General features: G+C 43.2%; 1 protein-coding gene across 1 annotated transcript in view; it reads right to left on the bottom strand.

The window, feature by feature from the left end:
- LOC124805390 (myrosinase 1-like) overlaps positions 1-14,219 on the bottom strand; it is a 121,838-nt gene that overhangs the window by 63,181 nt on the left and 44,438 nt on the right. The window contains exon 11 of the mRNA XM_047265952.1: positions 11,271-11,398. Coding sequence (XP_047121908.1) covers positions 11,271-11,398 — 128 coding nt within the window. The remainder of the gene's footprint in view (positions 1-11,270; positions 11,399-14,219) is intronic.

The following is a 14,219-nucleotide window of genomic DNA, read 5'->3' as shown; positions in this document are numbered from 1 at the left end:
GGGGGTGATATGAAAAACCACTTAATAGAACGTTAGGATAAGACACGCAGAGTACAGTGCCAAACATTAGGTTATGCAACATGTTTGCTCCATGTAATTACTTCTTACAAGACCTACTTGTTTCCAAACAGCAGAGAATGATGAGCAAGACAAATCCAACCCCTAAAAACTGTTTTTCTTTTTTTTTAGAAATAAACAATATACCCTTGAATTTCCAATTATGAGACCCTTCATCTCCTCTCTACCACCAGACCACCATCCTGGACTACGTCATGGAATGGACGACAGCGCCCTTTGGCGGCAGTACTGTCTACTAGGTCAGTTGGAGTCCGGACCTCTTGGCGAAAACACTGGATGATGGTACTGCCTCTAATTGTTCAAATAAAGACTGGTGGTTGCATAATGAAGACTTATGTCCAGCACAGGTCAGTCCTTTACCGCCAATCCCTAGGAAGAGCTGATGGTCATGTGGCTAAGTAGAGGTAGCACAAACGCCCTTTCTTTTCCGCCATTTTCTTAGGTTAGTGGAGATAGTCGAATTGACCTGTCTTCCCTCCAATATTCCAACTTCACATCAATACTTAGGAAGAGGTGGCGGTCAGATGACTTAGCTTACTGAAGGCAGCCCAAGTAACTATCTTCCCACCATTTTCTTAGGTTAGTAGAGGTTGCATTGTCCTTATGGAATTTGAACTTCCCACCAGGGGAGCATGGCACTTTCCCAAGAGAGAGGTTAATTAATTGATCAATTTAATTAAGTAGTCAATCAAACTGATAAGAGAGTGTGGCCTATTCTAATAACTCAGACATGAAAGTGCACCTGTAGCAGCAAGGGGTGGAGGGTTTCCTGAGAGGTGAGGGGAGTTGGAAGGGGTGGGGGAACAATAGGTTAAGTGTGGCGACATGAAAAGCCACTAAACAGAACAATAGGTTAAGTACCTGTCAATCAAAGGAGAACAACAGGTTAAGTACCTGTCAATCAAAGAAGAACAATAGGTTTCCCCCTGAGTGCATACCTGCCCGCCGGCAGATGTGACCGTGCGGTTCTAGGCGCTTCAGTCTGGAACTGCGTGACCACTGCGGTTGCAGGTTCGAATCCTGCCTCGGGCATGGATGTGTGTGATGTCCTTAGGTTAGTTAGGTTTAAGTAGTTCTAAGTTCTAGGGGACTGATGACCACAGATGTTAAGTGCAATACTGCTTAGAGCCACTTGAACCATTTTGAACCATACCTGCCCCTGCCCTTGATCGTTAAATGATGATAGCATCCCCTTGGGTAAAATAGTCCGGAGGTAAAATAGTCCCCCATTCGGATCTCCAGGTGGGGACTACTCAGGAGGACATTGTGATCAGGAGAAACAAAACTGGCGTTCCACAGATCGGAGCGTGGAATGTCGAGTCTCTTAATCGGGTAGGTAGGTTAGAAAATTTAAAAAGGGAAATGGATAGATTAAAGTTAGATATAGTGGGAATTAGGGATGTTCGGTGGCAGGAGGAACAAGACTTCCGATCAGGTGAATACAGGGTCATAAATACAAAATCAAATAGGTGTAATGCAGGAGTAGGTTTAATAATGAATAAAAAATAGGAATGTGGGTAAAATACTACAAACAGCGTAGTGAACGCATTATTGTGGCCAAGATAGATACGAAGCCTACGCCAACCACAGTAGTACAAGTTTATATGCCAACTAACTCCGCAGATGACTAAGAGATTGATGAAATGTATGATATAAAAGAACTTATTCAGATAGTGAAGGGAGACGAAAATTTAATAGTCGTAGGTGACTGGAATTCGATAGTAGGAAAAGGAAGAGAAGAAAACGTAGTAGGTGAATACGGAATGGGGGCAGATGTGGACTCTGACCACAATATATTGGTTATGAACTGTAGATTAAAACTGAAGAAACTGCAGAAAGGTGGGAATTTAAGGAGATGGGATAAACTGACAGAACCAGAGATATTAGAGTGTTTCAGGGAGAGCATTAGGGAACCATTGACAAGAATGGGAGGAAGAAATACAATAGAAGAAGAATGGGTAGCTTTGAGAGATGAAATAGTGAAGGCAGCAGACGATCAAGTAGGTAAAAACACAAGGGCTACTGGAAATCATTGGATAACAAAAGAGATATTGAATTTAATTGACGAAAGGAGAAAATACAGAAATGCAGTAAATGAAGCAGGCAAAAAGGAATAAAAACGTCTCAAAAATGAGAGAGGATATAAAATGTACTGTCAATGGCAAGGAAAGCGTTTCTGAAAAACAGAAGTTTGCTAACATCGAGTATAGATTTAAGTGTCAGGAAGTCGTTTCCGAGAGTATTTGTATGGAGTTTAGCCATGTATGGAAGTGAAACGTGGACGATAAATAGTTTAGACAAGAAGAGAATAGAAGCTTTTGCAATGTGGTGCTACAGAAGAATGTGGAAGATTAGATGGGTAGATCGCGTAACAAATGAGGAGGTACTGAATAGAATTGGGGAGAAGAGGAATTTGTGGCATAACTTGACTAGAAGAAGGGATCGCTCGGTAGGACATATTCTGTGGCATCATGGGATCACCAATTTAGTATTGGAGGGTAGCGTGGAGGGTAAAAATCGTAGAGGGAGACCAAGAGATGAATACACTAAACAGATTCAGAAGGATGTAGGTTGCAGTGGGTACTGAGAGATGAAGAAGCTTGCACAGGATAGAGTAGCATGGAGAGCTGGACTGAAGACTACAACAACAGCAACAACCATCACCTATCCTTCCCATACAGGACTATCGGCTAGGCTGGCCGGAGCAACTCTCCAGTGCTGGACTAATAGCGAAAATATCCACTCCACGACTAGCAATTGTTGATGAAACTTGCTGGAGATACTATCCAGTGCTCGATCAATGGCAACTCAAATTATTTAAATAAGCAATATGCTCCTCTACGTACAAAATATTAGACTTATGTCAGTCCAGTGTGGCAGCTCAGCACAGACAGGGTTCATTTCCCGCCAGTTTCCAAGTGGGGGAGGGTAGTAGAGGATAGGAAGGGGATGGGAATGGGGAAGGGATGGAAGGGGGAATGTGGCAATGTCAACAGTGCCCTCTGGCGGTGGTATTGTGAAGTAGGTCATTTGGTCTCTGGACCTCAAGGTGAACACACAAAATTTACCGTCAAAATTTTAGTTTTCTGCCATTTCCAGGGGAATGGGGAGGGAGAGGGGATGAGAGGGGAGTGTAAGGGTGGTGAAGGGACTCGGAGTTGCCTGAGGGAGACCTACGTGGCGGCTGGAGAAAACCCTTGGCATCATAAAGTGGTGTGGTTAATTAATTGATCAATTAGTTAAATTACATAATTAATTTGATATGAATTTGACATTCTAATTGATCCAGAAACACCCTCCCCCCCCCTCGCCCTTGTTTCACTACTTACATTTGCCTCTCTTCGACAAATCGTCTACAATGAGTTTTAGTGTCAGTATTGCCTCACTTGTTCCTATATTTATCTGGAACTGTAATCGATCTTCCCTGAGGCCGGCTTCTTTCAGTTTTCCATTCTTCTGTAAATAATTGTTGTTAATAATCTGCAGCCATGACTTGTTAAATGGATGGTTCGGTGGTATTCACACTTGCGAGCACTTTCCTTCTTTGGAACTGAGATTATTACATTCTTCCTGGAGTCTGAGGGCATTCCCCAGATCTCGTATATCTTGCATACAAGATTGAATAATGTTGTCACAACTTGCTCTCCCATTGATCTTACTAATTCTGAAAGATTGTCTATTACTTGGTCCCAGTTTATAATTAGGTCTTTCAGTGCTCTGTCAAATTATCCACGCAGTGTCATATCACCCATCTCACTTTCAGCTACTTCCTCTTTCCATCTATAACTTTGTCCCCCAGTTTGTTTTCTTTATATATTGGCCCTCTATACGCTTCTACGACCTTGGCCGGCCGAAGTGGCCGTGCGGTTAAAGGCGCTGCAGTCTGGAACCGCAAGACCGCTGCGGTCGCAGGTTCGAATCCTGCCTCGGGCATGGATCTTTGTGATGTCCTTAGGTTAGTTAGGTTTAACTAGTTCTAAGTTCTAGGGGACTAATGACCTCAGAAGTTGAGTCCCATAGTGCTCAGAGCCATTTTTTTCTACAACCTTGTATTTATCCTCCAGACATTCCTACTTAGACATTTTGACTATTTACCAACTTCATTTTTAGACATCTGTATTCCCCTTTTGCCTGTTCCATTTGCAGCATTTTTGCATTTCCTCCTTTCATCAGCTAAATTCAATATTTCCTATATTACACAGGTATTTTATATTATTATAAATAATTTGAATGAGTGGAAATGGAGAGAGTATTTTGCTGTTAACTATGGTACCTGATGTTTTGTGCGAGGTGTTCGACAGGGAGATGGTCTGTCACCTCTGCTTTTCAATTGTGTCTTGGAGAAGGTAGTTCGAGAATGGAGGAAGGCCATCAATACTAAAGGGATTCAACTAGGGAGAAATCCAAACAAGATCACTGTCGCCGGCCGCGGTGGTCTAGCGGTGCTGGCGCTGCAGTCCGGAGCCGCGGGACTGCTATGGTCGCAGGTTCGAATCCTGCCTCGGGCATGGGTGTGTGTGATGTCTTTAGGTTAGTTAGGTTTAAGTAGTTCTAAGTTCTAGGGGACTTATGACCTAAGATGTTGAGTCCCACAGTGCTCAGAGCCATTTGAACCATGTTTTGAAGATCACTGTCGACTGTTTAGCCTTCGCAGATGACACGGCATTGATTACAGATTCACTAGACAATGCCCAAGAACAAATAAGAGAACTACAAAAACAAGCAGCCAAAGTAGGACTACAAATATCCTATGAAAAAGCAAAGTTTATGACAAACATCTGTGATGCTCCTCAAAATATTTCAGTTGACAACAAAACAATACACAAAACAGATTCCTTTAAATACCTAGGAGAGTGGATTACATACAATGCCAAAGAAAAGATAGCTATAGAAACTAGAGTGCACAAAATGGAAAGAGTGTTTCATATGACCAAAAACGTTTATAATAAAAAATCCTTGTCCTGGAACACGAAATTAAGACACTACTAAACAGTGGCCAGACCTGAAGCTCTCTATGCGGCAGAAACACTTAAACTAATAAGAAATGGAGATCTTGAGAAACTAGAGAAGGTCGAAAGAAGAATTTAAGGAAAATACTGGGAGCTAAAAGAAACGATAATGCTGAATACAGGTTAAGACCAAACAGAGAGCTATATCTGAAAACGGAGAAACTAACTGATGTAATGAGGAAGAGGAGACTACAATTTTTTGGTCATATATTCAGAATGGATAACGCCGGCCGAAGTGGCCGTGCGGTTAAAGGCGCTGCAGTCTGGAACCGCAAGACCGCTACGGTCGCAGGTTCGAATCCTGCCTCGGGCATGGATGTTTGTGATGTCCTTAGGTTAGTTAGGTTTAACTAGGTCTAAGTTCTAGGGGACTAATGACCTCAGCAGTTGAGTCCCATAGTGCTCAGAGCCATTTGAACCATTCAGAATGGATAACAACAGACTAACCAAGCGGATATTCACATTACTCAATAGCTACAAATCCAAGCCAGCATGGTTCATAGAGACTGAAAAGGACATTGAAAATGCTGGAGTTACAATAGACACAATAGAAAACAGAACACATTTCAGAAAGGAAGTTCAAAAGGCAGAATTTCAGGAGAGAAAGAAAATAACTAGACGAAGGTGGACTCAGGAAGAAAGGGAACAACACTCTAAAAGGATGAAGGAAATTTGGAAACTGAAGAAATCTAATACAATGAAGAGTAGCCAAAGTTGATTCATCGTACCCTCCAAATGGGTTATTCGAAAGAAAAAAAAAGCTGTAGAGAAACTTACTTTAAACATTTTTTCACAAATTATCGTGGCTGACAATGCCACATAAACCAGCCTTTCTGCTAATAATTACAACTCCTCAGAAACAGGCAAATATCCACTGCTTTTTTTATATGTCGTACTTCTTGATGTATTGAGACATTTCACATCGAAACTATTCACATTACATATTTTTAATTGTAAATTACAATGAACTGTAATAACGCGCGTCTACACATACAGAGAGACAAAACGAAATTGGTATATGATTTAGTACACATTTTGTTTTCACATTGTATCTCATATTTTGTTTCACCGCGGTCGAGCTTAAGAAATAACTTTGACCGCCTTTGAGTATATCGGATCGCAGTAGTAATCTTTGGCGCTCTGCGCCAGAACAGGTCACGTCATATCACACGACTTTTCCAATTTCACTCAGTCTTTCATTCTCTGGAGAACTTATCCAGTTAAATTCGGTCGATGGACACACACATAACGTTACAATTTCTAGTACACATTGCTTATTTACCCGTGTGGTATCATGTTGCCTTCCTAATTCCTCTTAAAGCTACTGTTTCGTTTGCAGTGTACTCCTTTACCCCGTTTCAGTCCAATGTTGTCTTATGCGTCCCGCAAAACTCTCAACAATATAATATCTTCAGTTTATCTTAGTCCTAACTCCATATCACTATACCTTTCTGCAACTTCTTTGCTTTTAATCTGCCGTTCGTAATCAGTGAAAGAGTTCACACCTGCGCCTGGAACGCCGAGTTTAAAACCTGATTTCAAAATCTATTTTAACATTATACACTACTGGCCATTAAAATTGCTACACCAAGAAGAAATGCAGATGATAAATGGGTATTCATTGGACAAATATATTACACTAGAACTGACATGTGATTACATTTTCACTCAATTTGGGTGCATAGATCCTGAGAAATCAGTACCCAGAACAACCACTTATGGCCGTAATAACGGCCTTGATGCGCCTGGGCATTGAGTCAAACAGAGCTTGGATGGTGTGTACAGGTACAGCTGCCCACGCAGCTTCAACACGATACCACAGTTCATCAAGAGTAGTGACTGGCGTATTGTGACGAGCCAGTGGCTCGGCCACCATTGACCAGACGTTTTCAATTGGTGAGAGATCTGGAGAATGTGCTGGCCAGGGCAGCAGTCGAACATTTTCTGTATCCAGAAAGGCCCGTACAGGATCTGCAACATGCGGTCGTGCATTATCCTGCTGAAATGTAGGGCTTCGAAGGGATCGAATAAAGGGTAGAGCCACGGGTCGTAACACATGTTAAATGTAACGTCCACTGTTAAAGTGCCGTCAATGCGAACAAGAGGTGACCGAGACGTGTAACAAGTGGCACCCCATACCATCACGCCGGGTGATACGCCAGTATGGCGAAGACGAATACACTCTTCCAATGTGCGTTCACCGCGATGTCGCCAAACACGGATGCGACCATCATGATGCTATAAACAGAACCTGAATTCATCCGAAAAAATGACGTTTTCCCATTCGTGCACCCAGGTTTGTCGTTGAGTACACCATCGCAGGCGCTCCTGTCTGCGATGCAGCTTCAAGGGTAACCGCAGCCATGGTATCCGAGCTGATAGTCCATACTGTTGCAAACGTCGTCGAACTGTTCGTGCAGATGGTTGTTGTCTTGCAAACGTCCCCATCTGTTGACTCAGGGATCGAGACGTGGCTTCACGATCCGTTACAGCCATGCGAATAAGATGCCTGTCATCTCGACTGCTAGTGATACGAGGCCGCTGGGATCCAGCACGGCGTTCCGTATTACCCTCCTGAACCCACCGATTCCATATTCTGCTAACAGTCATTGGATCTCGACCAACGCGAGCAGCAATGTCACGATACAATAAACTGCAATCGCGATAGGCTACAATCCGACCTTTATCAAAGTCGGAAACGTGATGGTACGCATTTTTCTTCCTTACAAGAGGCATCACAACAACGTTTCACCAGGAAACGCCGGTCAACTGCTGTTTGTGTATAGAAATCGGTTGGAATCTTTCCTCATGTCAGCACGTTGTAAGTGTCGCCACCGGCGCCAACCTTGTGTGAATGCTCTGAAAAGCTAATCATTTGCATATCACAGCACCTTCTCCCTGTCTGCTAAATTTCGCGTCTGTAGCACGTCATCTTCCTGGTGTAGCAATTTTAATGGTCACTAGCGTACAATAAGTCAGAAACCTTCCGGTGTCTTCTGGTCACTTCCACGCGTACAACCTTCTTTCAGGACTCTTAAACCAAGTGTAAGTAATGATTAATTTATACTCTGTGCAAATTTCCAGCTGGCAGGATCCCCTGTCATTCCTTTTCCACAGTCTTCTCCCCCTATGTTTCCTTCTCTTTCCTTCCCCACTACCGATTTCCAGTCCCCCATTACAATTAAATTTTCGTCACCCTTAACTATTTAATAATTTTCTTCATCTAATCATACGTTCTTTCAGTCTCTTTTGCATCTACGGAACTAGTTCTCTCATTAACCCGTATTCCTTCTTGGCTTCTTATCTATCTTGGCTACGATAATGCGTTCACTATGCTATACATGGTAGCTTTCCCGCGTTCTTATTCTGTTATTCACTATTATGAGTACTCCTGCATTACAACCAATTTTCTTGTGACAACCCTGTACTGACCTGACCAGAAGTCTTCTTCTCCATGGCACAGCACTTCACTAGTTCCCACTAGGTCTAACCTACCCACCTCCCGTTCTAAATTTTCTAACGCACCTATTGAGTTGGGGGTTCTAACATTACACGCTCCGACCTGTATGATACCAGGTTTGTTTTAACGCGATGACATTCTCCTGAGTATTCCCAGTCCAGAGATGCAAATGAGGCGTTATTTTCCCTCCGAAATATTTAACGCTAAAGGAAGACATCATCATTAAGTCATACGGTAGAGCTACATGCCTTCAGTAAAAGAAGAAATGCTGTAGTTTCGCTTGCTTTCGCAGTGCCAACACAGCAAGGCCAGATGGCATAGGTTCAAGGCCAGATCTGTCAACCATCTTGAGTACGTCCCCTGCAACTATTGAAAGGCTGCTAATCTTCAGGAGCGATGGGTTAGTCTGACCTCCCCACAGACACCCATCTGTTGTGGTTGCACTTACTGTACGGCTATCTGCTTCGTTGAGGCACGAAAGGCTTCCCAATTCGTTAAGGTCAATGGCTCGGGGGGTGGGGGCAGTGATGTTTATTACCATAACATAGTAATTAAACTGCAGTATTTCTGGTGTGGTTGACTTAACTGACTTACATTCACCTGTGAAGGCGATCAACACACATTAACCAGTAAGAATGAGGAAAATGGCGTTTAATGGAATCAGATATGGACAAGCATTAAAAGTTTTTTGAGCTATTCCTGTTCATTCCGAACAGCTCGCTTGGGTTAATTTATCCGGCGACAGTGATTCTTGGTACAAGATACGTTATACCGGGAATTTTAGGGTAAACCCATACACTTTCTCTTGCTCATCACTGATATTATGTCACATAATGGCTTCTGCTCCAAAAGGATTTGCTGCCGCCTTCTACCTGTTCTGACCTTGCGATTCTTCTGCAGCCGTTATACTTTAACTCCCGCCATTTCAGATCCTCTGCTACTTATTTCAAGCCGGCCGAAGTGGCCGTGCGGTTAAAGGCGCTGCAGTCTGGAACCGCAAGACCGCTACGGTCGCAGGTTCGAATCCTGCTTCGGGCATGGATGTTTGTGATGTCCTTAGGTTAGTTAGGTTTAGCTAGTTCTCAGTTCTAGGGGACTAATGACCTCAGCAGTTGAGTCCCATAGTGCTCAGAGCCATTTGAACCATTTTACTTATTTCAGGCCGAGTAGTTCGGTGCGAGTGTGGGTCAGTGGTAGATACAAATGTTTCTGTGTTTAGTACCCAGTTGCTCCTACGACTTACTTCCTAGCACATGACACTGCTATCGCTGTTATCGTGCTTTGTGTGTGAAGTATTCTAACTTCACAGTTCCTTGAAAGCTACTTTGAACTGCTGGTGCCTGCAGAACATACCTGGTGAGATTTGTAGACTGTGACGTTCAAAGCGGTCTTACCTTCCATGAGGACCTGATTACTTAATTACTGATGTAGTTTCAATGTTCTAAATAGCTTCCTTTTTTTCTTCCCTTCTTCCATATTATTTACTTGTTATTTAATGTTTTGTCGGCTGTAAAATCTGTTTGGAAGGAATTTCCATTGCAGACGAGACATATGTGCGACTTCAATTCACGCCACTTCACAGCACATGTGATTGTTGTATTGCCTTTGTTACGCACCGTTTTTCATAATGTCACCGTCTTTCATAATGTCAAAGTTGTGACGCCGGGCTTAAAGCTGCAGCTGATTTCTAGATACCGAGTGACGAGTTTACATGTGTTTCTCGCTTAGTCGTTAAGCTTTGTTCAGTCCTCGTGTTTCACTTGTCTTTATCTGCACTGTCCGTTTGTTGAACATCAGCGTTGTTCCGAATATTACCCCGAAGTGCTAAGTGTACTGAAATCTTGCAATTTAGTGTAGTTTCTTATGTTTACGTGGATTTTACAAACTGTGCAAATGGAATTATATTGAAATGCACGTGCAATCAGTGTACAACGAACGCGGTTAGAGGCGCCACGTCACTGACTGCGCGGCTCCTGCCGTCGGAGGTTCGAGTCCTCCCTCAGGCATGGGTGTGTGTGTTGCTCTTAGCATAAGATAGTTTAAGCAGTGTGTAAGTCTAGGGACCGATGACCTCAGCAGTTTGGTCTCTTAGAAATTTACTCATTTGAACATTTTTGTACAACGAATGTAATGTAAAAGTTTATCTTACGCTCTCAGCGTACTTTGCTGGTAAAATCTGTGGCGTACCATTCGTGTTTAATATGTTTTACGTTTTATTCCTTAGTGGAATTTTAATACGTCAGGCTTCATCTGTCCCTGTATCAGGTCATTACATAGAACGGTATATACGAGTAATGTGGGAGTTTAGCTTCTTGCAGTTACTACTACATGTGTTACCTGGTTTTCATGCTTACTAAGGAATTTTTGAAATGTAAACGTACGGAAAATTTAGTACTATCGATTTTAATTTCTTTACAGACGTAATCCACTGCTTTCCGTTTCCCATGGACTCTAATTTCGTTATCTTAAAGCATTTCACGTAGTAAAATTTTAAGAACTATGTGCGGATGAGCAACATGGAATCAGAATTCAGATAGTCTCAAAACGGAAATGCCACTGCCAGATGAAGGTCTCAATAACGAACTGCTGTGATTCTGCGGATTGCATTCGCTACCACACAAGGAAAGAACGTCAATGATTAAGACTTAGCCAAAGTTCTTTATTTTGCAGTACATAAGGTCATATAAAGAGCAGACCAAGATAAGTTGTAGTTCAGGGGAGACTGTAGCGCAAGTATTCCTGAGGCAGCTCCTTAGTCTCGAAGATCTCCGACATGAAAGCTGCAGAGGCCCTTGGCGTCCTGGTTCTGTTCGGGCTGTCGAAATCCACCTCGTACAGCCCTAGCTTCTTGCTGCAAACGTTTAAAACTGGTAAGGCTTTGACAGACAAGTGTACTGATTCTAGCACTACTTATAGTGACAGATTACTTTTACATAACATAATTTTCTCGATGCTTTTGTGTATACTGAATATTCTAAATGACAGTGTAAACGCGATTTTTTAATAAGTGCCGGGAGTTACGTGGATTGGCTTCTATTACGAATAGAAAATTACGGATCCATGCTTAGGTTTCCTGTATACTGAAAATGATGTACCAGTAGATCGAGGATAGCAGGGAGAAAGTCGCTCTGTGTTAGAGAGGCGCAGACGCGCCAGAGGGAAAGGACGTATGGTAAAATGTGGGCGCGTGTGCACACAACGGAGACGCAGTCGGTCAAGAACCACCAAGCAATCAACACAACGAAAAAAAAGAAAGAAAGAAAAACAGAATAACTTGGTGGTAGCCGGATGATGAGGAACCCTCATTTGAGTGTTATTAGCGCGTCTGTGGTATAAAAACAGATACAATTGGACTCCACACCACGTTTTAAGAGGTTTCACTGGAAAGAAAAAATGAAATTCTGTTCCAAACGGTAGTAAGTATGAGCGTAACCATTTAACGAAAAACTCACACAACCCAAATAGTTTGAAAAAGTTCGTAAAGAAGTATGACATAAGAACTGATGTACTGCGCATCACGTACCTGTATATGCACTAGTATAAGAACTACAACATCTTATAAGATTCCTGTGTAAAACATGCGGCAATAACTCAGTAATACGCATGTAACGTAAGTAAACAAAGAACTGTCAAAAAGTACAAAGAGAAAATGTAACGTCGGCACTTTAAATTATTATCCAAAGTCGATGTTTCCTTCCCATGTAGCCCTACGCACCCCCCCCCCCCCCCCCTCCAGCCAACACTGTGCGGGTATTTATGCGTGACACGGGTTGACTGACCAGCCCAACTGGAGGGTTGGTTTGAAATCGTTGATGTGGAGTCCCAGGTTTCCCGTCTGGTGTTGGCTTCCAGCGATACCGTTAGTAGTTTGTCGTTGCACATTATTTGCAGAATATGTTCATCGCATTTAAGGAAGGTCTAAATTATGGCGGTCGTAACGGTGGGCGTACTACATCTATCCTTAGCATCACATGTGAGCAAGTTTTAAGGTCGTTGTGGATGAAAACTTTCTGATTTCCGTGGCTGGGTGCTCGCGAAGAGCATAGCTTAGAGATTTGCATCTTGACTTGTTTCCATAAAAACGGTAGCCATGGTTCAACTGACAGCTGTTATACCGAAAAAACTCCGACGGGAAGTGCAGTGTCCCCCATAAACCATTTCCGGTATCGATGTCTGATCTGAAAGCTGTGCGGAGGTCCAGTAAGGCGTGTGGAACAGCGGCGGTCCAGCTGTTCCCTCGGTGCATGCCTAAGCGCGGCTTTTAAAGTGACACGTCCGCGCTTTGCCGCCGTGTTGCTTGCAAGAAGGTGGCTAGTCATATGGTGGCGTTCGAGAAATAGCCTCCACTCAAATTTTCGCCCTTCATTCGTAGTGACATGAGCTAGACAGTCGCAACCGTTAGTCCAGTCATTAAAAATGTTCCTGTTGCTGTTTCTGCTGATATACCACTGCCTGGCGTCGCTTCCACTCAAAGAGTGTATCTGTCAACAACAGACGTAAATGTACACGGATACTCTTTGGATACTGCAAGCAGGCCCACAAAATCTTCGTGTACATACGTGGGAGAAACAGTCTCCTGGTTCTGGCAATTCTACCACTGGCTTATGTGTATGTCCAACAACTTTGCACTTTCGACATGTCGCTCACGTTCTCGACCACTGGCGGTCGTCTTTTTTTTTTACTGCTTGGTCACATTTTGCCTGTGGCTTGTGCTGCACTCAGCTAATTGTAATTTATTGCACATGCGATGGCACCAGTCCCAGAGAAAAGATCAGTGATTACATTTGTAAGAAGTCATGGTCTCCTGACCTTCATTGCTTACATATTCCGCCCTCACAATCATATTCCGCACATCAAGACGCTTCGTTCGAACCCAAACTCGATAAGATAAAGTCAATGTTGTATGAATTCATGTAAACAATATGCAAATAACAAGTAAGCACACCGTGGTTCAACTATTCGAAGCTCACAGGGAGCTATCTACGTCGGCCGGCAGCCGCCCGTGGAGCGGACAGCGTTTGCCCGAGTGAAAGGGGGAACGACCCCGTGTTTGGCTTAAAAGCAAATTCCGCTACATTGTGTGGGAGCGCCCAACCTATGCATTCTTTACAAATATAGCATGCAGTTTCAGAGATTTTCAGAGGGAGACAGCAAACGCCAAACGCCAATACTACAGATTTCTGGATTGGTAGCCTTAAACGAAACGTCATTCTCGCGTTTTAGAAGAGCAATGCTGATTGGCAGACGATGTTTCTGACACCTTGAGCTGAAGGAGTAATGGAAGAGACTGAAAGATATACCCCTTCACGTCTGGCGTGGAGAGGGGCCGTTCCGTTGTCGCTCTTCGAGCGGGGACACGTAACAAGAGCGTGTGCGCTCGTACGTGTACTCAAAGAGCGAGGAACAAGTCTCTCCTCAGTACTTCACTGGGAGAGCACCTCTGTCCTAGTTAATGATAGGTGGTGTAATAAATCTACATATCAGTGTTACTTCCATTTTTGTTGTGGAGATATTATATCCTTTTGGTAATGAGAGAGGGAGATGGAGAAAGATTTGGAGCTATGCCTACGCTCAAGACAGATGCTGGAAGTACCAGTTCTTATGCTGGAATTACGGAATGTTGGTAGGTATTTGATACACGACAACAAGTGAGGGAGAGTCCAGTGACTAAG

Source organism: Schistocerca piceifrons, chromosome 7 (assembly GCF_021461385.2).
Source record: "Schistocerca piceifrons isolate TAMUIC-IGC-003096 chromosome 7, iqSchPice1.1, whole genome shotgun sequence".
In the NCBI taxonomy this organism is placed as follows: domain Eukaryota; kingdom Metazoa; phylum Arthropoda; class Insecta; order Orthoptera; family Acrididae; genus Schistocerca; species Schistocerca piceifrons.
Note: the sequence above shows the minus strand (reverse complement) of the source record. Positions and strands in the feature narration are given on the sequence as shown.